The 24597-nt window shown below is 46.3% G+C and overlaps 1 protein-coding gene and 1 long non-coding RNA gene across 7 annotated transcripts; one reads left to right on the forward strand and one right to left on the reverse strand.

Annotated features, from left to right (window-relative positions):
• On the reverse strand, positions 1-24340 carry LOC142602020 (uncharacterized). 2 transcript variants are annotated; one of them, XR_012835638.1, is made up of 6 exons: positions 24237-24340; positions 11264-11430; positions 3951-4275; positions 2321-2689; positions 2112-2149; positions 1-1467 (listed from the first exon to the last, which is right to left on the reverse strand). It is a non-coding gene; the product is annotated as an uncharacterized LOC142602020 (long non-coding RNA). The 2 variants fall into 2 exon arrangements; XR_012835639.1 differs by lacking the exon at positions 11264-11430.
• Positions 12842-24597, forward strand: NKX2-8 (NK2 homeobox 8). 5 transcript variants are annotated; one of them, XR_012835637.1, is made up of 3 exons: positions 12842-13315; positions 13393-13504; positions 20705-21188. XR_012835637.1 is itself a non-coding variant. In XM_075753965.1 (3 exons), the coding sequence occupies exons 1-3, from the start codon at positions 21789-21791 to the stop codon at positions 24276-24278; spliced, it is 678 nt and encodes a 225-aa protein (XP_075610080.1). In that variant the 5' UTR covers positions 21250-21788; the 3' UTR covers positions 24279-24597. The 5 variants fall into 5 exon arrangements, 2 of the variants coding, with proteins under 2 accessions (XP_075610080.1, XP_075610079.1); XR_012835636.1 differs by lacking the exon at positions 20705-21188 and adding an exon at positions 23734-23864 and having other exon boundaries at positions 12849-13315; XM_075753965.1 differs by lacking the exons at positions 12842-13315; positions 13393-13504; positions 20705-21188 and adding exons at positions 21250-21810; positions 22534-22644; positions 23734-24597.

Below are 24597 nucleotides of genomic sequence, written 5' to 3' on the forward strand. Positions count from 1 at the left end.
CATACCCCCAATCAGACCATGAACTTGTACCTAGTTTAATCTCTTCTCTGGAAAAATGCTCCAGGAAAAGGCTCAAACCATTTATTCTACACTGCAGAAGAAGTACACTGCTAAATGGGGCATAGAAATACTCCTTCGGATTGACCGAATCAAAACGAATTTGTTTCATCTTTCTACACTTGAGTAATAGATGTGACAAAGCCACTGAATTATTTGGCTCCAAGACTAGCTGAAATTTCTCTTAATGGTGAATATGAGATAAATGTTACAAATGTGGCTCAACCTTGAGCAGCAAACTGAGAATTCCCTATCAATAGATGATAGTGCAGTCACTCTTGTTGCCCAAATTTCTGAGGTTTCTGAAATAAAAGCACGGAAATCTGATAGGAAGGCACCCAATATTTGCCAGAATGTGTAATCCCAGAGAACGCACCAAGCTTACTGAAGTCAGTTGAGAGATTTTTTCATCTTTTCTCGGGGATTTGTGTCAGTGTTCACATTTTCCCGCAAGCAGTGTGATTCAAAGCCTAGGGGCATCTCTTCCTGGACTGTTAGGAAATCTTAGACCAGGAATTTGGAGGGAGTAACCCAAAGGTTACCTAGTGAGGTTCTTCTGCAGACCATTGATAAAACAAGATTCACTGTGTTTAAAACTCAGAGATTAACAAGGAATTAAATTCCAGTCAGAAGCATAACAGCAAAATGACTGTCCCTCAGGGAAGTTGAGATTTAATGGTGATTTAACAGCATTTACAGGTTGTAACCATGACCTCAGTGAGCTAGGCACTCTACAAACACAACTTTCTTAAAGCCATTGCAGAAACACTCTTACTTTAGACTGCCCAGGCTGGAGCACCATGCCTGTATGTGCTCTTCCTTCAGCGCTGGCTTTTGTTGGGACACACAACTGGCTCCTGCTTCCCTTCTTGGTTCCAGTTGTGTTTTAATGGGCTTCATGGTTTCCTGATCTCACAGTACACTGTTAGTGGTGCTACATTTACCGGAGCATTTAAAAGTATGAGGAAGAACAATTCTGCACTAGATCAAAGGCCCAGCCACCCCAAAGTATCATGTCTTCAGCAGTGGCCCAGGATATTTGTGTGTGGAAGAGAGAGCTCATGTCACAACATGTACCCAGAATAATCTCCAGATCTTGAACAATCTTTGGGTTAGGAGCTCTCTTGCCAGAGGTGACGTCTTGTATTTAATAATGACCATAACTTACCATGTAAGAAGGATTTACAGAGTTAGCTATGAGCATTTGCAGACAACTTGTGGAAAAATAGCACCATAAAGGACTCTTCTTTAACATATACAATGCTAGCACAGAAGAGACGGATGTGTGATGATCAGCTGTATGTCAAATGCTCCCCTTCCTCTGGACACACTTTTTTCTTTACAGTCTTTTGCCTCACAAATGTCTTGTAGTGGTAAAAGCAACATCAGCATCCTTTGTTTCATCTTTCACTGCAATGCAGGAAAATCCATTTAAACATAAGAAAAAAAAATACTGTGAGTGTAGTCAAAAAAGGGAACAGGTTGCCTGGAGACACTGTGGATTCTCCACAATGGAGATATTCAAAACCCAAATGGACACGGCCCTGAGCTGACCCTGCTTTGAAGAGTGGGGTTGGCCTAGGTTTGGACTAGATAATCTCCAGAGATGCCTTCCAACCTCAAGTAGTCTGTGATTCTGTGGTCTTGCAAAAAAAAAGGGAATTAAAAAATGGGACACATACCAGAAGTTTAGTACCTTCTCCCCACTCATTTCAAACTTTCTGACCCCCATGAGAACAGGGAGAGTAAGGCCCTGTGACCTACACTTACAGACCTACAGACTTTGATTACAAGGCCATAACAAATTCCTGCATTGTCAGGGCAATCTATAACTGAAACTCGCAACAGAAGCTGTTCAAATGAAACGTACACTTGTACATTTGTGACTGCATACTTGCACTTTGATGAAACACCTTGTTTCGAAGCCTTTCTCTCCTTCCAATCATGAGAACCCTGCCTGTGTCCTCCAAATTAAGGTCATGCCTTAACACTGTAACTGTGCTTATTTACTTCTTCCCATCCGATTCTGAACAGAAGTCAACAGCAAAACTCACCTTGACTTCAGGGGACTTCAGGGCTGCAGCAGAACCTTCTGAAAAAAAACCAAAACCAACAAACAAACCCTGAAAAGCTTAAATTCAACACTGTGGTATCTTTTTTGAACAAATCATTTTTAACACAATAATGTGAATTTTTTTTATTTTTTTTTTTTTGCATTGCATTATTCCACGTTTTAGGGAAACATTGGGGTAAAACATCTTACAATTTCTTGAGCGTCTAATATTTTCCAGCCCACCATCTTCAGGTGGGTTTGCAACAGTCATGCAGCATATTTCCACATCAGTACTGGTAAACCTGACATGTTTGTGCACAGCAATTGTGATAACTGCATTTTTTCTGTGTGACTCCAGGGTCCCTGTGAGCTGCTGATTCTGTTTGGGAGGGTAGAGCTCAGAGCAGCTCAGCTACAGGGGCTCCGCACATACATATATATATATGTATATATATAAAATATATGTATGTGCTGCATTTCTTAAGGACTAGTCAAAACTTTGCAGTCTTGTGATGAATGTCCAAAACCCCCAACTATAGTTACTCCTTTCAGACGCGGACAATGGCTGTACGATTTAGACTGAAAGAAAGAAGGCAAAATACTAAGAAACATTTTTAAAACCCACTATTTATGGTGACTTTTCTTTCTGTGCGGGGAGCAGTGAGTCAGAAACCTTTTACAGTTTCTTACACCTGAGCAGAGATCGGTAATTTACAATCCCACTGAACCGGCGGAGGGTTTATACCCGCTTTGAACAGGCACACAGGGTTTCTACAGATGGGAAGCGCCGAAGATGTGAGCATCCAATCTCTGCAGCAAGAAATGCAGCCCAAGACACAGCTATATTAGTGGTGCAGCAGCCCGGAGAGCCTGGACCACTGCAGTTGCTTCAGATCAGCCAAGTGCTTTTGCTCATTAAACAGATGCTTCAGAGTTTTACCTCTAGAGGGGGGTAGATACCTGTGTACTGCTTTTCGGCTGTGGCAGGGACAACTCAGCCAGAGCTTCACTGTGACAGCATTTTCTGTTAAATTCCCTGTAAATGTTACTGAATCACCTGGCAAATACACCGTAGTTTTGCCGGAACTGGAGCTGCTGGTTTGTAGCACTCCTTGCTCTGATACCAACTGGGGACTCTTTGGCATCGCTTCATTTTCTGCTTAGAGTGCGACTGCGGGCTTTGAAACTGGGCAGAGCTGAACACGGGGACGATGGGTTATCCCCATAATCTGCTCACTTATAATTGCTCCTGTGCTGTCCTAAGAGCCGCCCTTTGCTGCGACACTACCAAGGCCAGAAGGCATCTTGCCATGCCATCAAGGGCAAGCCAAAAAAAATGAGATTAAGACACCATATTTACTGCATGTCTGCTTGCCTACACAGGTGCTTTGGGAGTGAGGTGTTGAGATAAAAATTGGGGTTATCATGAGCAGAGAAAGCAGAGCAGAGATGTTGCTCCTGTGGGAAGGTCTGTCCCATGGCTCCACTGAAATCCCGAGTGTCAGTGATGTAAAAGATTCTGTTGATATGGAATATAAACAAAAGTAATGAATATAAATAATTCCTCTTGCCTTCCTCATTCCTGACTGTCATTCAAGAGATAAGGGAACAGCATGACAGCTAGTATGAATGTTGTATATAAATGATCTCCAGATGGAAAAGGAATTTAGCCACTTATTTGGAGTTTCCAGATGGTTGGAAGCCCTGGACAACTCATATGTGTACATTAACAGCGCAGACCATGCATAGGGTGTCCGGAGATGAAATGCATCTCTGCTGCGCCGTTGGCTTATCCACTTACTACAGTAAGTCTGATCTATTCACAATGTGCTGAACGTACCGTGCACAGGCTGGTCATATATGCACCAGCTGCTCGGCGGAGCTGCTCAACCCTGCAAGTGCTGGACCCAGGAGCACCTGCTGCACAGCACCTGCATCCATGCTTCAGACCTGGATTCCCCCAGCAGAAGGAGAGGTCCTCCGTTTCCGGGCAGTGGAAGAGATATGAGATCTTTTTGGGGTCTGTCTTGGCCGTGGGGAACATTGCTGGCTTGTATTTGCTTGAGATCCCAAGCTGAACTGCAGGTTATTGGTGATAACAGCCAATATCCAAAACTAGAGATTTTCAGAAGCTGAAGTTACTGACATTTTTTTTTCATCTTTTTCTGCCCCAGGGAAAAAGAAAAAAAAATATTAAAAGAAACATATTTTTTAAAAATTAAAATCAGAAATTTTTTTGCCTCTTCAAGCACAGAAAGCGGATTATGTATATTTTAGTTAGAATTTAGAAACTCCTGCAAAGTACAGTTTTAAAATAAATAAATATTATATCATGTAAAACATCTTGGGACCATGGAAAGAGTTATGCTGTATGTGAAAGTACATCGACAAATTATTTTTCTATTGACACACCTCTACATTAAGAAAAATCTTACAGCGAAAGATAGAAAATTTAGCCACAGTCTCCAAGCTTTGTGAGCTTACAAATACTGTATTACAAAAATATAAGTAACATGGTTAAGTTCTGTAATATTCTTTTGGAGGACTGGAATGCAGCAAGACTAGCATCGATTTAATACTGAATTTAAAAATATCAATGCTTATGTAAAAAAAAAAAAAAAATCACATAAAATGTCCTTTTCATTCCCCCTCCTCCCCCAAATTTCCAGTGTTCACTGCAGCTCATGGGGAGAAAAAAAAGAAAAGAAATTATCAAGTTTTCCTCCCAAATGTTCTCCTCTTTTTTTCCTATGAATCATGACCAGTCAGCTTACGCAAGTGCAGACTTCATTCTGCATTTCTTTCCCTCCCTGGTGCCCAGAGTTCAATATCTCCTGCTTCTTTCCAACCATCTCCATTTCCTTTGCACATTCAGAGCTCAGTCCAGTGGGAGCTTCCTGCCCACGTAAGAAAGTGAAGCTAACATAAAACACGTGCCAGTTAGAGTTGATATTTCAAAAGTCCTTCTTCAGGATATCTTTGCACCTTTTTTCACCCTCTTCACTCTCCAGTTCCCCACTCTCTTAAAGGTCTTGATCTTCTGGCATCAATGAGGAAGGAAGTTTTATGGCTTTAAACTGATTTTATTGAGATATGAGCAGAACCAAAGATGTCTCCCTTATTTTTGTACTGATGCTTTCATATTTAGTAGTTCTCTCACTTGTGCAGTACATTTGGCTGGGTTTGGGCATAGTAAGATTTTGAAGCAACGATCCGTATCTACAAATAAAGATTTCCCTCCTTATCTCTGTACCTGATGCCTCAGCTGATTCCTCTTTCAAAGGTCATGAATTACGTTACAGAAATGAGGACAGATCTTTGGCCACATTGACTCCTTTGGTCTCAATCTGCCATGCTGAAAATCTCAGTGACAGAGAATGGGATGGCTGTTGAGTTCCAGAAATTCACAATACCCCTTGATGTCTACTTTTGTGACCTTGAAAGACCAAGAAGACACATTGCAGTCAAAAAAAGCAAGAATTCCTAAGCTTGCTAAAATTCTTCCTAGAAAGTAAAATTACAGCATTTCTAATTATTCCCAGATTTACATCAGAATTGCTTGTGTTTTGATCATATGTATGCTTTTTTTTACATGAAAAGTGACTTGAGGTAAACAGAAATCAAAGATAAATGCAGTCCAATTTATTTTAAAGCAGTACTAGTTCCATAGAAGCTGTAACTGCAGTTAAGGTTTTAAAGCATTTTATTTTATACAGTGTTTGTTGAATTGAGTCATGAGGAAATTAGAAAAGAGTGAACCAGCTGAGGAAAAGCATACACCTTATTTCACTGACCTACAAAAGGGCTTTTCACCCCTCTGAAGCCTAATGAGCTGCAGTCAGCCACTCAGCTTCAGACAGTAGGTTCTCTTCAATTGCTAGTTGTTTACTGGAGTAAATTTTTTTTTTTTTTTTTTTCCCCCAGAGAGAAGAGTCTAGAAGAGGTTGGATTGTAAGTTCAGCTTTTTCTAGGCTGTAAGACAAGCCTGGTGGCCTGCATGACTCATCTATGTAGCTTTGCTTGCTTGAGAACAAAAACCAGATTAAATCTCTGCTCTGGTTTGGAAGTAGCTTATGGACTACTGGGATGACACAAGTTGCCTTGACTTTTAGCTCAAAGGTCGTTTCATGCAACTTGATTGCAACCTCTAGACCCTCTGAGATAGAAGTTACATCAGTGAATGAGGCTGGGCTTGTCTTCTGTACATGCTCTTGAAGCTCTATATTTATCCTGCTAATTACAGAGACCTTTCAGGTGCCAGGCATGGACTTTGCAGCTCATCCAGAGTTACCCGACCTGCCACACGGGGCTTGAGAGGAGATGCGGTCTGGCAAGCTCACGCACTGGCATCGACGGGGAGTTGGTCAGTGTGATGGGGACAGGGCTAAAACAAAACGGAAAGATCATTGTCTTTGCCCTGGGTGGTTTCCTGTGCTTTGGGGACCCTATGAGAGGGGCAGGTGGCACCCTAATGTGTGCAGGGGCCAGACCATGGGTCTGTGTGCTTGACCCGGGGAGTCTGAACAAGGCTTCAGCTATTCATCTGGGTAGGCTGAAAGATCAAGCTACCTTAGAGTTCATTTTGTTGAGTCTCTTCAGTCTTCTGCAATGTTTTAAACCCAAGAGGAGTGTGGTCGGACAAAGACAAATGCAAATTTCCACAATGGTTAAAATCAAAGGTAAATCTCTCAGCTGCACTGTGAAGAGCAGTTCTCTTACAGGAACCTGTCGGTCTATTATCATGGTATGGTCAATGATAATCAAAAGACTAAATTCTGGGGGAAGCAACTATATTTTTGGTATGACCAGCAAGTGGTTGGGCAATTACTGTTTTTGTTAGAACAGAGCAAAATTTGGAATTTCTGTTTCCAATTTTTGGGGAAACTTCTTTTTCCTTAAAAAAAAAAAAAAAAAAAAAGAAATTCCTCTTGCTTAGAGTCAGAAGAAAAAGTTAAAATTTCTCATGACATGAAATGCCTTGAAAATACACCCACAGCAAGCTTCAATCTTTTTGCATTGACTTCAGAGTTTACAGTTCAGGGCATTTTGTTATTTTGCTAAAGTCAAAATATTACAGCTAAATTGAAGTGCTTCAACCACAGAGAAGCAAAGCACTTCAAGCTGACAAAATGAAATATTCTGATATTTTTCCACTGAGCAATTTAGGTAAAATGCTAGAGTCCTAGTGAGTCTCCAGACAACAAAGAGCCAGCAGTGGACTACAGAAGGATGCAAGGAAGGGCAGCACATTGCAGAGCCGTAGAAATAAATGGAGTGGAAGGTTGATGAGAGCTTTTTACTTGCTAGTCTTAAAGGACCTTGTGTGCGAAGGAAAGACACTTTTAAAATAAGCATTGCTGGGATTCCCTTTCTCTGTTGTTGTCTTCATGCTGCCATGGAATATTTCAGGTTGTTACAAAGAAAGAAATGCAGGAAGGATGAAAACACACTGTTCTCTTCCCACGTTGAGGTCCCAGTGGCTTACTTACAATAAAAACCTAAATGCATTTCCACGAGCCCTCATTCTCTGAGCTCCTTACTGACTTCTGTAAAGGGGATTAGTCAGCATCCATGTTACTAGCTCCATCGTTCACTGGGCCATTAATCCACTACTTGCCAGGAAAAGAACTGTTTCCATCCACCCATTTTACTGAGATCTTAAAAACACAGTGTTCAGTTTTGAATCACTGTCAGACTGGCTCGATCTCCTTCATCCCACCTGCCATGGGACTATCAGAGGACTGACAATGAGCTTCATTCCCTGAAGGATTTGATGTTGCTGCTGTAGGTTCAAGCCAGTGGACCTAGCAAGGGTTGATATTTGTCTCAGCATATGGCTTTAGAGGACTTAAAATCATCTGTCATCTCAGTTTGTCTTTCTTTCTGAGCAGGATCAAACAGCCAAGTTGCAGGAAAACCTCAGCCAAATTTTTCCTTCCTAAAACCATAGATTCCCACTAAAAGTCACGGTCTCTCATGGCATTTAGGGCTCAGCCAATATTTCTGATCCTCCACTGCCTTTTAATTTGAGGCCCCTGAACAACATTCATTCTTCAAGGCTGGAATGTGATACTATATCACTGTAAAAGATAGAAGCGCAGATTGTTATTTAAACTAAGGGCCTCGCTTTGCCAATGAACATCAAAGTATGTTAAAGTGGATACAAACACAATGCAGATGCCCTGGAAAGGCATTTTATATTGTCAGAGCAAAGGGATGAGGCCTTTGTAGGGTCAGTGAGTCTCACAGATTTATAGTAATTTGATTTTTTCCTTTAAAGCCCCAAGTCCTGACATCATATGAACATGAAAGAAACTCAGCTTTCAAAAAAAGGTTCATTTCTAGCTTTTGTGTTTGCAGGATATCATTTCCCAAAAGGACCCTAGGAGCCAGGTTGTCTATTACAATGTGACTATAATTAGCTCATGTTTAAGGGCAACATTATAGCAAATTTTTTTGGTATTATATCTGAAAAAAGAAGAAACCCACACTGAAAATACTTGAAAATATTTGCTTGTGTAATGACCTTAAGCAAAGATTACAGTGAGAGTAATACATTGTTTCTCATGTAAATATATAATTTTGAACTGTATAACTCCTCTAAAATATTGGTGCTGAATGCTAATTACAGTGATTCTTTTTTTAATAGGCTAAAATATATCTCAGATTACATCCCAGGCAAAGAGCTGGAGAGGAAGAGAAGTTCAAACCTACAGACACAGAAACCATGCTGCTCACTTGCTGTTTACTGTTTTCTCAGAGAAAAGGGATGGTAAGTAATTTGGAAAGACCAAGAAGATGGTAGGAAAAAAGCAGGAACCCCGGCACTGTCTTTTCCACTGGTAGAAGGAACAAAACCCACGGCCGATACACTCCGGAGGGCCAGGCTGCAGCCTTTAGTATGTTGTTATTCCTGCTTTGGTGCCCAAAATGCCAGTACAAACTCTGCCTTTGCCAGCTCAAGTGTATTTTCACCTTTGTAGTGACAAGCGTATCTTTTAAACAGCTCTTTAGGAACAGACAAACATGGCAGATTTTTCAATAAAAGTTTGTGGACCTGTATTATTGCAGACTACAGGAGCCGTAACCTGGCACTGTGTGCCAGCTGTCGTGCCGCGGGATGGTTACGACACTGAAGGGAAGAAGAAAAATAAGAAAAAAAATTTAAAAGGGAGCGAGGGAACTTTCTGAACTGATTATGGAATCTCTATTTAGCAGAATCCTTCTAAGACGCTGTGGAGTCTAGATGGTGTAGTGCCTGATTCTCTTCTCTGTTATTCCCATTTATGTGATGCAATTTTCTGGCCAGATGAGCCCGACTTGGGCATCCAGCCGGGCTGGGAGTGGACGGTCCGTGCTGGAGTGCTGCTGGACGCCGAGGAGCGTTAGCTCTTGCCTTCCCTGCTGTTTCTTGGCATGCAGCCTGCTCCCATGACATTATCGAAGCTGGTCATGGAGGTTTATGGTTTATTTTTATAGCAATATTTTCAAGCACTTATCTTCCAACTTGTAGCTATAGACCTTTATACTCTCAATCTAGCAAGGGCTTGTTTCTCTAAATCCACTTGTTTAAGATTTCCCTCATGTGTGCACACTAAACACGTTGTTAACCTTGACGAGCAGTTAAACACTTAACCAGCACTGCAAAATTTCAGCTCATTTTCAAGTGTTGTAAGCCTTCATTTCTCCTGTCTCTTCTGTAAGCCTGGCATGGTAAGGCAATAAAGGAAGGAATAAAATAACTAGAGCCAGCAACTTCACTGGTTTAAATCCGTGCAGCTCCACAAAGCCAACGGGGCTATAGAGATATACACACACACTCTTAATCTGGCTTTATGTAAAAAACCCCTCAGTACTCACTGGCTTTCATAGGTCTACCTGTACTTTATCTCTCTCTTTCAGTTTCTACTGGGGGGCTTATTTGTTTGGAAGATAAGACACTAAGTTTATTTAAAAGAGTATTAAGAGCTTATTAGTCAATATTGATTTTTGGTGTGTTTGAGTTGTCATAAACACCTTGCATAAATGCTATTATATTTTATTAATATAATATAATAGTATCTTAATAAAATCTATTAGAGATCATGCTGGCCAGTGAGTTTTACATCTTCACAATGGACTAAAAATCCAGGCTCTAATTCTGTATCGCACTACTATGATTTATAGTTAGTGTAACTCAAATGATTGGGCTGGAGATGCAGAAGAATAATCTGAAGATGCACTGAGCCAGGCCCCCTTCACTAGATGTGGTACCCAAAATATAACATGCATTTCACATGCTAGTCATAGGCAAATTCTGGAGCCTGAGTTTATGGATCTGGAAGAGGAAAAGGGAGAATGTTGCTGTTGCAGTTACTGCACAAGTGAAACACCAAACAGAACATATGAGGATCAAAAATAAGGCAGGAAGAACACAAACTTAAACACTCTGCATACAAAGATTAATTACATAAAATAAAAGCTGGAAGAAATAAAAGAGCCATACAAGGCAGCACAGGAAATTTCTAAAAATGTTGTTGTTGACACTAAAGAAAGACAGAGAATATTCTGCCTGCAGCTGCAATACAGCTGTCACATCCAAACAAATTAAAACCCTCTGAGGACCAAAAAACACAATAAGCTGTAATATTATTTAAGTGAAGCAGCATCTTTTCTCTGCATCCCAAGTGGAATACTTATTCAGAGCGTGAAAAAGTAGCCTGGGAGGACCCAGTGGCACAAAATACCTTTCTAGGTCTAGGGAAGCTAAGACCTGCTTTTGTGGGTGTTAAAATGCGTGTTCTTACTGCCTTGCTGCCACCATACAAATCAGATTTCTGCCCTGGTTTTACATCTCCATTTCAAGACTCGTGATGGCGGATTATGAGACTCCTGATTCTGGTGACCCAAGTAATCAGAAGGTGCACATGTACACTTTTCTACTGAGCACTGCGATATGTCCTAGCAGTCTGGCTTGCTTGCTGCTGGCATTTCAGACAGTACTGTACAAAAAGAGCAGCTGGGACTCTGCACGCCGCTAGAGATTTGCTCACAGGAACCCCCCCAGCCTCCCGATCCCATCTCAGTTGCACTTGGTTACCGAGAAAGTTTTGCATTTGTGATAAGGTGCTTATGCTGATTTACAAAGCCATTGGAAAGCAGAGCCCAAGTTACCTTTCTGAGTTAGTGACTCTTTACTCCGCTGGTCACAGGCTGAGGTCAACTGATACAGGTCTCTGTGCATCCTCAATACTGAAATGCATCACTTTGGGTGGTCGCTCTTTCAGCCATTGTGCACGTGGCCCCGCTGCCTCCTCACAGTACCGGCGCCGCTACCTTCCCTGTGGTTAAAGTCCGAACGCGAGAGACGGTTGTGTTCATCGGCCATTAGCTGGATGCAAATCATCGTGATTTCTGAAGAATCATTCCTAACATCCCTTTTTCAAACATTTCTCTTTAGTATCTTGAGATACTAAAGAGATACTTTGAGATTTTGTGTCTGCGAGATAAAGCTCTACAAATAGTGTTTGGTTTTTCCCCCTCTGTCATTCCGTTTTTATTTCCTATTTGCAAATGCAATTGCCCCAGCAGTACAGCAGGATGGCATGCATAATGTAACTACATGAGCACAGACAAACTTTTTCCTGCTCTAAAGTAAACATTTGTTATGGACCAAAGCACGGAATAGCTTTATAAAACACTTCTTTGATTAAAAGAATAAAACCAGCTGCTGCTGTAAAGAAACTTAAAATATTTATCAAGTTATATATGGATTGTGCAATCTTATGCTGACTTTTTAAACCTTAAATGGCTACTAAATCAATGCAACAGATCGGAATTCACAGAAGTCAGCCTTCTAAAGTCAGTACTATTAATCATTACTTTAAGTTCTGTAAATCTGTTTGATGTCGGGCATAATACAAATAATTATGTGAGCTGGAATTTTAACTGTATTGTTAATCAGTGGATGTTTTTGCTGACTGAATGAGGAACAGGGAAAGAAAGCATATTATTAAAAAAAAAAAAAAAAGGAAAAAAAAAAGATTGGAATGTGTCTGCTCCAGAAATAGTAAAGTAGCTTTGTTTCACTGATGTAACAAATTCCATCATATGAAAACTATTATACAAAGGTTACTCATTATTAAAGGTATACCACAAAATGTCATGGTAATAGAGTGTTGTCATGGGATAAATATATCTCACTTTGAAATATCCTCCATAAATGCCTCAGTCACCACAACTTCCATTTAGCTGCAGAGGGCTGGCAGGAATGTTTTGTTTTAAAATTAATCATCCACTGTTCTTCCTTCCTGTCAGTAGGCTTAAGCACTGCAACATGAGGGAGAAAATCTTGGAACTGTTTTTTATATTTATCCAATGTCCAAGACCAGAGGCAGGAAGGGATATTCCCAAAGCTGATTTTGGGAATAACATAACTTTGAGAATTTCAGTGAGAGGTCTCACTTAGCTGCCGTACCCAAAAAGTAAACTGCTCTGAATCTAACAGAACTGACGACTAGCTGTTTAAAGTGGTTAGTATTTGTCCTGCGAAAAGCTGAGAGAGTATCACAGACCAGATTGCCAGAGATATTAATTCCAAGTATTTTTATTTAGGAAGGATGTTAACACACAACTAATCAGTGAAGAAGTTGTAAGATGATTCAGCTGAGTTTAAAACTGTCTATGTGGAGCTGACTAAAGACTCCTAAAGAAAACAGCTGATGTACAACCTTACTCTGAGATCAGCTTGAAAAGGAGGGCAGAGATGGGGAGGGTCAGCAGTCATTTATTCACTATTAGTTATTGTGTGTTCTTCCAACCCCTTGGCTTTCTGTCCTCCCGTTTTCACCGAGCCTGTGTGTTCAGGATTTGCCTGATGCCTGAGCCAGCTCCTTCTCTGACAAGCCCGCCAGAGGGTTTGCTGACTGTTTTTGTAGGACGAGAGGCAGACGCAGACTCTGCCCTGCTTCTGCGCCCACAGGGATTCAAACTGCTCTCCAGTACACACCGCCCCTGCCCACACTAACCTCAAGGGGAGTACGTGGCTCTAAATCATCACACAATCCACTCAAAGTCCAAAAAAAAAAAAAAAAAAACCCAGAAGTATGTCTGTGAGTATTCATAAACATTAACTTCTCACAAGGCAGCGGGTCGTGTGCTCAGCAGCTGAGCGCCGGCGTGGAGCTGCACTGGGAGAGGAGCGCGCCGACAAGTGGGACTGAAGTGGTGAGGAAGCAAATTGGGTTTTCCTACGTTGTTCATTTCTGCCCGACAGTAAAAATTACTCTTTCCTTTTTTAACAGTGTTATTGCCTGGCTGAAAACTTTGTGAGAAATCGCTCCTGGATCTTTTATGGGAACTTCAGCAGTCACATTTTGGAAGCTATTACTTAATATGATGTCACTGGGTCTGCAGGTGAGTAAAATCCCCAAATAACTTTTCTTTTGAAAAGTTCTTGCGGTAGCTGTTTCCACACGATTCGTAACTTCTCTGCCTTAAGAGAAGTGGCCATTTAAATAGCTTCAGTGAACAAAAGCACACACACAAGTCCAGAATGACGCACAGATGCTTTCAATAGTGCAGGTTTAGCTGTGAGTTCATCATGAAATACCTTCCCCACAATCTCATATGAGTGTTTATTTAGAATTTTTGATGTCATTTTATATGGTTAATGCGCTATATGGATACTCACTAGTCACACCACGTATAGCTGCAACAGTTGCATGAGATAGCTGATATAATACAATCTAACCTTATTTTTATGGGCAAGGAAATAGATCAAAGAAGCAAAGCCATGTGGGATGAGACCGGCAGAACCAAAATTAGGTTTCAGCCCTTCCTCCATTCTCATCTAACACATACTCCTTCAGACCATGTTGCCTTCCTACTAAAGCAGAACTTTGATAATTGCTGTGCAAAAGAACCTTCAAGAAAACAACTTGGGGAGAAAGTTATCATCTTCTCACTATATGTGAAAATAGCTGTATAAACTAATTTTCATCTGTTTCGAATAAATCACTACATTTCTATACCTGACTCAAACTATATCTGCCTCATTGGAGTCCTCATTGCCCTTTCAGGCTAAGAATGCATAATGACAGCAGATTGAGGCCCAGTGACTTTACCAGACTCTCTGATTGTGAGCTTAAAATAAATCATATCTGGAAAAAAAAAGCTTTCAGCTATTGTCTCACAATCAAATATTCCAGTCTGGGATTATTTAGGGATCTTTCGAAGCTTTGCTGTTCAGTTTTGATTATTAATGGCATTTAAGAAACTGCAACAGGATTGAGAAATTACCACATATTCTCAAGGCTTCTTAAAGCAACCTCTGATAGTAGAGTGTGTTCAGCACTTGACGTTACTGTCAGAAAAATGACTGCAAATGAACTTTAAAGCGGGAACTGTGGAAAGAGAAAAATGAGGGCAAACAGAGCTAAATCATGAGTTGAGAGAAGGGAAGAAAACCAGAAGAGAGCTGTGGAGACAGACACTGAGGAAGAAAAGAAGATGAATCATCTACTGGGAGATTTAAAGACTATTATGTTAAACAATGAGAATCAAAAGTGGGTGTATGCACTTTCATACCTATAGCCTCTTGCTACACAAACCTGAAACAGCCGCCTTTACAACATACATTTGTAGGGGTAAAAAAGCAGCTCAGTATCAAATCGAGGAAAAGCTGAAAAATCCAGATGCAGATTTTAAATCACATTTGGAAATGGCAACATTTGGATCTGGGCTTTGGCCCATGTACAGTCAAACATCAAAACCAATTTTTATTGCTATGGACTGGAAGTGACTCTTTCCTCTGTAAACTCCCTCATGGTAACTTCTTGTACAGCCAAAGCCTCTCTGTCATTTATTTTGTGGCATGCCCGAGCCAGCACTGCTTCACCCAGCTGAATTCTCCTGAAGTCAGCAGAGTTACTTTACTCAACATTTTAAAAGCAGCTGTTGTCAACAGTGTGGAAATGAAAGGAGAATTCAACCGAGAGTAGCAAGAAATGGTGGACTGCAATTTTAAAATTGACTTTGTGTTAATATCTTTTTACCTGCAGCATGAGAGACAAATCTTTCAGTTCTGGAAACAGCCATGGGACATGTTTTCCTTAACATTTTCAGTTGGGAGCTACGAGTGCCTTTTTAGCCTGATTTCCCAAAGTGCAAGGTTCACACAATCTTATTTTCTGCCTGTCATCTGCAAAAAAAAAAGGCCTCAACCAAATTTGATAGATGATCAGAAGTCTCAAAACCAATTATGATCACAGGAGGTTTGTGAAACCTAATGGCTTGAGAAAAAGCCCAACTTATTGACTCACTAACAGGAAACAAATATTTGACTTGGCAGCAACCAGCTTGCCAGTCAGTGCATGTGACGGCCAGTCAGTCGGTGTGCACCTAGCCAAAGCACTGCTACCTCTTGGTGACTTGGCATGTCACAGAGGAAGAAAATAATGCCTTATGAAAATAGTAAAAGAACCTTTTAAAAGTCTGCAACTTTGGCTGCCAATTTCTAATAAAGGCTATGCCTCAGAATTCAATAGAATTTAACCAATAGAAGATATCTATCTGAATTTAATGATTACTTAAAAATGTAATTGATATCTTACAGTGCAGGACAAAGAATTATACATTGAAAACCAATATATATCCTTGTAAGCTGTCCAAAGCACAAAATGCCTTTTGTCTCTGTGAAGGTCTATCGAAGGCGATGGTGCTGGAGAAGAGGACGGCATCCCTCAGGGACACTCCTGTCCTCTAGTGCAGTTTCTCAACAACTGCTTAAGGACTTTCATCTTGCCATTCACCCCATTTTCCTAGCACCACCCACTTCAGTTTTGGGGCCAGACTCTCAAGGGGCTTTAGGCACCTGATTCCCACTAAAATAAAGGGTAGTTAGATGCCTAAACACTAGGTGCATCTGGGGCAAGACTGCTACCTCTGCCTGAGAGCAGCCCCTTTTCAAGGTCATCGGTGCTACTGGCTGCCCTCTGGGCTCCAGACATACCACCTGCACCCTGGAGCCTGCACATCCTGCACAGATGTGTTATAACGGGGAGGGGAAAGGGTCCCACACTCCAGCATCAGCAGCTGAATCCGGGCCCGAGAGCACATCCAGTCCTGGCTGTGCTTTGCCCCTCAGCTGGAACTTGCTCCTGCCTCCCCGTACATCCCATGCGGGCTGAGAGTGTGGGATGAAAATGGGGCAAGGAGGGGAATGGCGTTGCGGTGCTGGTAGGTACAGAATTTGCACTCCAGCCAGCTGTTAACTGAGCGACTGCTGCAGTTTCATCACCCAGGTAACCCCAGTGGCCCTTCCCCGCTGGCCCAAGGGGAGTGTGCTGACAGGGAAGCAAAAGCCCCCTTCCCTCAGCCTTTCCTGAGAGCTGAGCTCCAAGGAGCCGGAGGGAAGGAAAGCCCAGGCAGCTGGGCAGCCCCGCTCACCTCCACGCTGGTTTGGCCCTGCACAAGCTCGTCCCAAAACAACTTAGAGAGCAGGGAGGGCTTGTCCCTTGCTGCTTTGCTTGCAGTCAATTTGCAAAATAATTCCTCCAGGATGATCACACAGAGCAAATGAAAAGCTCAGTACTGAATCCTCCACTGATGTGGGTAATCCCTGTTTCAAGGAGTAAAGTCTCTTGTTTAAATGCAGAATAGAAAATTGAGGGTTTCAGAGAAAGTGTAAGCCTTGGATAGCATGCTTTGCACGTATCAGATTTAATAATTATTATTTATTTTTAATTAATGAGCCGTGTAAAACCAAAAGAAGACTGACAACAGAGGGAGTCATGATTTGGGTGGGATGGAAGTTAGTGCACCAGAAAATAAGAATCTTCAAAACTGTCCATTAAAGAAAGAAGTTTAGTTAAAGTTTGTTTAAGTTTTTAATAGGTTAAAGTCAATGTATGTATGTACTTAGATCAGGGAATAGTCATGAAAAAAAGAAATAAAGGTGCTGCAGAAAAAGATGTAGATTGTAAGGAAGTATTAGGAAGTGGGAAAAGCAAATTACATTATTCTATGGGGAAAGAGAGACAAATACAACATACAGAAATATAAAGAAACCGATTCTTCCCATAGGGAATATTCCACATCTTCCACAATATTTCCCTAGTTAGAAAATATACCATAATGAATGTCAGTTGCAAAGCAAAAAGACAAAGAATAGCTTGTAGTAAAATTCAAAGTTCAAAGCTGGTTCCTTGTTGAGAGGGAAAGATATTCTTTTCAGGAGATGATGAGGGAAAAGGGAGTAAAGTTATGGAAATGCTTGTTACTGGAAAAATGAGGTAGAAGATTATTTGGTTTTATAGAAAGGTGGTATCTTGTCTGTTTTAGAATAAATTCTAAAATTCACATTGAATTCTGTGAGGTCAGGTTTTCTTTTCAGGAACGTCAATATACTGACTTTAACTCCCTCTCAAATATGGTATTATCCAGATTAAATTGTTAAAATCCAGTATTCTAGAGAAAGGAAGCTCTCGGGCAGGGGTTCATTTGCCAGCTCTGGTACAGGGTTTTTTGTGATGTTTGCCAGCTCACTCATTTTCCGTGTCTCAGTTCTCAGACATCAACTGACCCTTAGGTGTGAGCCTGGCGAGGTGTGCTGTCTCGGTAGCTTTTATCCCAAGGATTTAACCTAACATGCAAACGTATCCAGGCCGGAACACAGCCTGGAAGCCTCCCGGCAAAAGGGCTTCTACCTCCGGGCTCTTAGCGCTGCCCTACGCTGGTCTGGCGCAGCGCTATGGAGAGTTCCTCCTTAAAGCCGGGACTACATCAGCTACAGCCAGACGGCCACTTGAATCGATGTAATTTATTTTTTTTCCCCCCACTCCTCTCTCGAGGTGTAGACACAATCAACTATTTCAGGAAAATGCTCGATTTCTACATCCCACATACATCGATTTGATAAATCTGCTTTGCAATCCTCCACTGAGCACAATAAATGAACCCATTCAAAAAAAAAAAAAAGAAAAAGAAAAAAAAAAAAGATAGAGAGTGAGAGAAAAAGCCACTATTTTCTCAGGTGGTCAGAGGTGTTTTTTAGCAGCTCCGTTCCCCCGGCGGTTCCCCCGGGCCGGTGTGGAGGAGAACCGGGCAAAAGCGCGGCGGGAGCCCCGACGGGACGGTCCGACTCAGCTCCGGGATACCCAAAATGGCCGGGCCACATCTCGGGCTGGAAACCCCGCGGTCTCCCTCAAAGCCCCGCAGTGTGCTGGGGTGCGAGCAGCCCGGGCCGCGCTGCGGGGCTGCCCCACAGGTATCCGCACATCCCCACGGAGGGCCACGGCCACCGCGCCCCGACTTCTCTCGGCTCCGGCCGCTGCGGGGGACACGGCCGGTTTCCCGGGCTCCTCGTTTGCCTGCCCTCTTTCACATGAGCCTCAATGAAGCACGGTCGTCGGCGAGTGGGATGAAAAGCGCCCTGCTAATACCGTAGAAACAAACGTTTTTTATTTTATTTTAAATGTGTTTTTTTTTTTCTTTACCTTCCAGAAAGCGTGAAAAATTATTTAAACGCTCTGGGGACCCCGAAGTGCCTCTGGGGATTTAGCTGGAGGGACGGGATGGAGACGGGCATGGTCTCTCCCCGGCGGCCCACGGACACGGGCTCGCCGCGGGGCGGGGAGTCACCTGCTATAGGGTCGCCCTGCGGGCCCCACTGCTTCTGCTGGTCGGGCACACGCGTGGGTGCTGCCGCGTAGGTGTAACATCCTCGGAGAAATGCTTGCCCTGTCTCATCCCCGTGGGTGCCGTCGGGGAAGAGGCGGCTCTCGGTGACGCCCCGGGGCTATCGGGCACTCGCCGGCCTGTGCGGAGGGTCGAGAGGCAAATCCAGCCCTCGGTCAAAGGATGCCGTCCCCGGGGTGGGGGGGGGACACCGCGGGTCCGGGCTCCCGTCGGGGACAGTGGTCCCCCGGCCCCAAAGCCGAAGTCTTGCGGGAGAGGATGAAATGTGAACCGGCAAACCCCGAAATGAGGCCGGGCAGCCACAGCTGAAAAGTATCCAAGTCGGTCCCAAGCAAACCGAGCGATGAAACATTTCAGGTTATTACGTTCTCCCTTTGAAGCGAACTATTTCCCGCAGATAACAATGCGTAGGTATATTTAGACAGCTCGGCCCGTCCAAGGAGAATGTGTCTTGCGCTATTTGAGAAAAACTCTAAGAGTAAGTGCAAATATTTGATGCTGAAGAGCTCTTAAGGCTTGAAGAGTACCATTTACTTATTTCTACACATCAGTGTGGGCTTAGGATGTTAAATAGATTAAAAGGCTAAGAGAGGTCACTGAAGTAGACTCTCTCTCATCCTGACTTTTTTTCCTCGCAAAGTTTTTGCACTTTCTTTAGAGTGTCCTTGGCAAACTCCTCTTAAGAGCCACCTCGGATACTGTATAAGTTTGTGGCTCTCTGAACCCCAGCCCCCTCCTTTCCCCTCGCCGCCTCCCCCCGCGCCCCCCACCCCCCCCACCCCCCCGAAACTCCGCTCCAGCCCAGGCATTCAGCAAATGTTTGCCTGCGGGGTCAAGATATTAATAAGCACTTCTCGGCCTCCTTTTATACTCGGGGCGTCCGGGAGAGCGGGGCAGCAGCGGCGCTGCCGGCCGGGCAGGGGCCCGCCGGGCGGGCAGGTGAGCGCGGCCGTACCTGGCGGGGCGGGGGGGGGCCCGGACCGGCGCTCACCTCCCGCCGGCCGCGGGCTGCCCCGCCGGTGACACGGGCAGCCGGGGGGGGGGGGGGGGGGGGGGGGGGCGGGGAGGACCGGGGCGGCCGCGAGAGGAGCCGCTCCGCCGAGGACGGCCACGTCGTTTCAATTTAATCTCATTTAAAAAGACATAACTAATAAATTTGTATGGACGGGGCTGCCGAAGACGTAAAGCAGAGTCGATAGTGGTTCAATCCCATTGAACCCTATTGAAAACCATGACAACAAGGAACAAGCTCCGATTTATCCCAGAGAGTTAAAGCACATTGTGGGAAGGCGTCAATCACCTATTATTCCAGATCTGAACAAATGCAAAATCTTGACTGGAACAAATGCTTCCAACAGGTCCGGGACATAGGGCTACATTTCCCTTTTGTTCACGGCCTAGCAGTTGGCATGTATTTGTGCTCCCCTCGCTCCGACCACCCAGGACGGCTGGGAGGCTGTGCTTGGAGCGGGGAAGATAACTACTGTCACCAGGCACGCTTGATAGGTGGCTGCAGTAATCACGGCCTGGGAATCGTTTATATGGAGCCTGTCCAGTCCCGAAGAAATATGCGGGAAGTTGGCCAAATGGAGCCTTGTGCCCCGTTCATCTCGCCCACAAATCTCGCCGATATAAATCTCGCCTCTCCCTTGTTGTTATTGCTCTATGGACATTTTCCCCCTGAAGTGTAACTGCTTCCAGAACCGACACCCAGAGCAGGGCGGGGAGGGGCGGCGGCGGCGGCCGGAGGCAGGGGGGAGCGGGGCTGGGGGGGGGGGGGGGGGGCCGAAAGCAGCGACAGATAAATATAATCTATACACAATAGCTTATAGATGTCTCTTCGGACAGGGAAATTTGAAACAACGAAGCAGCCGGCTAGAAGAGTATCTCCGTGTGTATCTGCGTTTCTATTTTCAGGCCCTCAGTGCATCATCACGCCGTTTCACGCCGTTTGCCCGACGGGGCTGGGCAGTATGGGCTTTGGCCGGCATTCAAGGGAAAGCGGATCTGCTGGGGAGAGGTTAGGTGTCTCCTTCCCTCCAGGCTTTCCTCCATCCAGCCGGACTCACCTCCCACTGGTTTTCTAGACGGGCGCCGGGTCCCTCCCGCGAAACCGGCGGGAAGCGATGGGGACGGGCGCTGCGGCGTGCGGGTGGGGACCGTGTCCCGCCCCCGCCCTCTGCGGCCCCCATGGCTTGACCCACGCTGCGCGACCCGCGTGAATTAAGCTAATCGCGCCCAGCCGTCATTTCTGCTCCTGCCCTGCGGCTAGGAACCGAGCCCTGCCACTGCGGGTTTTGCATTTGAACGGCTCATCAGGCTTCTTGTTTCTATATAAATTTTTTTATAAGTCCTCGGCGGCCATCGAGGCTGGGCAAAGAGCGACCGCAGATTTGCGGGGGCGGGGAGGGGGGAACGGGGCCACCCTGTGCAAGGCTGCGGCGAGGTGCTTGTCCTGCGGAGGGGACCGCAGAGCTGCGGCCGGGCGCCCCCGGGCCGTGCCCAGCCGGTATCCGCACCCCTCCTCCCGGGGGGATCCCGGGGTTCGGGGTTTGTTGGCTGCTGCTTTCGCAGATGAAGCGGCGCTCGGCGGGGACGGGAGACGCGCAGATAAATAAACGCGCCGTGTTTGATCTTTTCTCCGTCTCTCCCAGCTGGAATCGTTTCAGGCACTCACACATATTACCCGAGGGGATATTCTTTGTGTTATGACAAGGCAAAATTATGCTAAAAAAAAAATATATATATATATACGTCCACCACCCCTGCTCCCGACTCTTGCTTATGGACCGAGTGTGTCCGGCTCCCCGCGTTTCCCCAGCCAAGCTCACGCCACCACCCTTCCCGAGAAAAAGCACCCTTCCATCCACCGTGCTCAGGACAGGCAAAAGTCCCCAACCCCGGAGATCCCATCCCCTCAACGCATACACCCGCCAGTCTTCCCCGCCGAGAGCTCAGCCGAGGTGTGAAAAATCCCCCGTTGAGGGTAGGAAGCCTGCCAATGACAAGCGGGAGAATTGGAGGTAGCACGGCAAACAGCCCTGGGAAATAAAACAAATAACGACTTAAATTCCTTCCAGGTTTAAAGAGAGAGGGGAGAGAGGAGAAATAAAGAAGGAGAAGCGGGGAGGGGGCTCTCGGCAGGCTCTGCGGATGTCCTGGGAGGATTCACTTTGTCTGCGGATAGAAGGGACGCTGGTGGCTTTGGTGGCGGATGGAGGGGGGTGGTTGTTGGTCATCCACATGCCACCCAAGATGTTATTCACTGCTAACAATTACCATTATCTGTCCCCACTTTTGGCTAATCAGACAGAATATGTAATGATGAAGCCTGTTTCCTGCTGTCTTTGGGAGGTAACGGGTTATTCTCTCATGGGGGTGGCGGGAGGGGGGGTTACACCTACTCCCATTAGGGCTTTAGCACTTGACTAATTCAGGTACTTAGCATCCTATAGACAGGGACGGTTTGAAAGCAGGCAGTGTTTGCAGTGGGGAGGACTGTTTATATAAACAGGACACCTCTGTAAACGACACTAATATTTGGGGTTAGGTGGCGATGGAAGGGAAGGTCCTCTTGAGCCAGGAGATTCCCCAGTAACTGGGCGCAGTCCTTTCTTCGCAGCTTTTAAGGGAGGGGGTTCAGGGCATCGGGACGATATTTTTTTGGGGGTGTGTGTGTGCACAACCTACCATGGCCACATCTGGCAGGATCAGTTTTACAGTGAGGAGCATTTTGGATTTACCAGAGCAGGATGCTAATAGCACAAAGCAAGCCTCTGACCATCACCACTCAGCGGAGAACTACACCGGCTCGCCGTACCGAGGGTGGATAGAAACAGACAGAAATCACTATCCCTGTGAGTATGAAACGGACAAGAATTCGCCATCTCCGCAGAGCTATTTTTTATTTGTTTCCCCCTGTCCTTTGGGGAAGATGCGAAGAAGCGAATCGCCAGCGTGTGTAGCCTACAAGATCGGGGGGATCCAGGCTGGGAAATTTATAGAATATTACTGAATTGCAACAATGAAACAGCAGGAACATCCCGGCCACGAGCTTAAGAGAGAAAAGATATTTTTTTTCCCCGTAGGTCTGTGCATGCTCCCAGCTACGGCAGAAAGCAAAACCTCAGGCTGTGTCCGCCCGTCTCTCTGCGCTTACCGTTTAAGCTCGCTTCCCGGATTATTATTCCCCCCCCCCCCCCCCCCCCCCCGCCCCGTTTCACTGTTGCAAGAAATACTGCCTTTTTGTGCTGGAGGGGTTCCAGGTCACCCCACGCACCGTGGAGGAGAGCTAAGCACACACCCCGTGCCTCGCCTCCCCGCCTGCCGCGGAGCGCGCCCTGGGCGCCACCGCCTAGATCCACGCACTGGCCATCGCGGAGAGCAGGCTCCGGCTTACAAACCCAGCTAGGTAGCACATCGGTGGTACCTCACAGACATAAATTGTGCCGCCTTTAATACGGCGTTTATACGGCGTTTAATGTATCCCTGGGTGTGCGTGGGGGGAGACCGACCTTTGGATGGATGCGGGAACCCCAGCGGGATGAGTTAAATATTAAGGTAATCGAGCGGCTGGAGAAAAGCCGTGATGAAGGGACTGGGCAGCCCGATATTGCGCTTTAGCACCGAGCGAGCACAAACGCTACCAGCCCGCAAACCCCCGGGCTGTGCGCGGCGAAGGGGCCGTGCCCCTGCGGGGACTGAGGCCGAGGCAGAACCGCTCGCCGGCGGCGGGAAAGCCCGCTCCGTCCCGTGGGTTAGGTTTAATGTATTCGGGGGGTTAGCCCACATCTTGTTGACTGTTGGGATTAATCCGGCCCGGTAAACAGCCGGGGCTCTCCCTGTTGGAGGCGTTTCGGCTCTCGACGGCCCGCCGCCTCCTCGGTGCTTGCCCCGTGTCCCGTCCCCGGCCGCCCCCTCTCTCTAACCCCCCTCGCTGTCCCCAGCTTCCGACGAGAGCGGCCCGGAGCTGAGCTTGCCCGACTCCACTCAAAGGTCGCTCCCCGCCCGCGGCTCGGAGGCCGAGGAGAAGAAGAAGAAACGGCGGGTGCTCTTCTCCAAGGCGCAGACGCTGGAGCTGGAGCGGCGGTTCCGGCAGCAGCGGTACCTCTCGGCACCGGAGCGGGAGCAGCTGGCCCGGCTGCTCAGCCTCACCCCCACCCAGGTGAAGATCTGGTTCCAGAACCACCGCTACAAGATGAAGCGGGCGCGGAGCGAGGGTCCCGGCAGCCCCCCGCCGCGCCCGCCCGCCCTGCTGCGCCGGGTGGTGGTGCCGGTGCTGGTGCGGGACGGGGAGCCCTGCCGCGGCTGCCCCGCCAGCCCCCCGCCGCCCGCTGCCCGCCCCAAGCTGGGCTGCGCCCTGGCGGGCTGCAGCGCCCAGGCTGCCCTCGCCCTGCAGGGCTACCGAGCCTGCCCGCCCGCCGCCGCTCTCGGCGTCTTCCCCGCTTACCAGCACTTAGGGCACCCCGCCGTCGTCTCCTGGGGATGGTGACAGCGGCGCTTCGCCCTCCAGGGCCGGACTCATCCCACGGGCGCAGGGATGCCCGCCCCAGCCCCGGGCTCCTAGCGCGGGGAAGGCGCCGGGGCGCGCCGGGGCACCGCGGCTGCCGGGCTCGGCCGGGCCGGGTGGCGGAGCGCGGCTCCGGGGCGGCGGCGGCGGGCAGGCGGGCAGCGCGGCCGGCCGGGACGAAGCTCGCCCGGGCCGCCCTCCCCTCCGCCGGTCTCACCCGAGGGCGCGGATGCCGGGTGCGGCTCTAATTTTGTAAAGCCTCCGCTCCTCCTGCTCCTTTTCGAGAGATTCCTGTTAAAAA

The sequence above is a fragment of the Balearica regulorum genome, chromosome 5 (genome assembly GCF_011004875.1).
Source record: "Balearica regulorum gibbericeps isolate bBalReg1 chromosome 5, bBalReg1.pri, whole genome shotgun sequence".
NCBI classification, from domain to species: domain Eukaryota; kingdom Metazoa; phylum Chordata; class Aves; order Gruiformes; family Gruidae; genus Balearica; species Balearica regulorum.

Bases quoted from the DNA above. Each gene is read 5' to 3' on its own strand.
- NKX2-8 (XM_075753964.1), top strand. From the start codon at position 22,479: ATGGCCACATCTGGCAGGATCAGTTTTACAGTGAGGAGCATTTTGGAT. The intron at 22,645-23,733 runs GTGAGTATGAAA...CGCTGTCCCCAG, and splicing joins AGACAGAAATCACTATCCCT to CTTCCGACGAGAGCGGCCCG.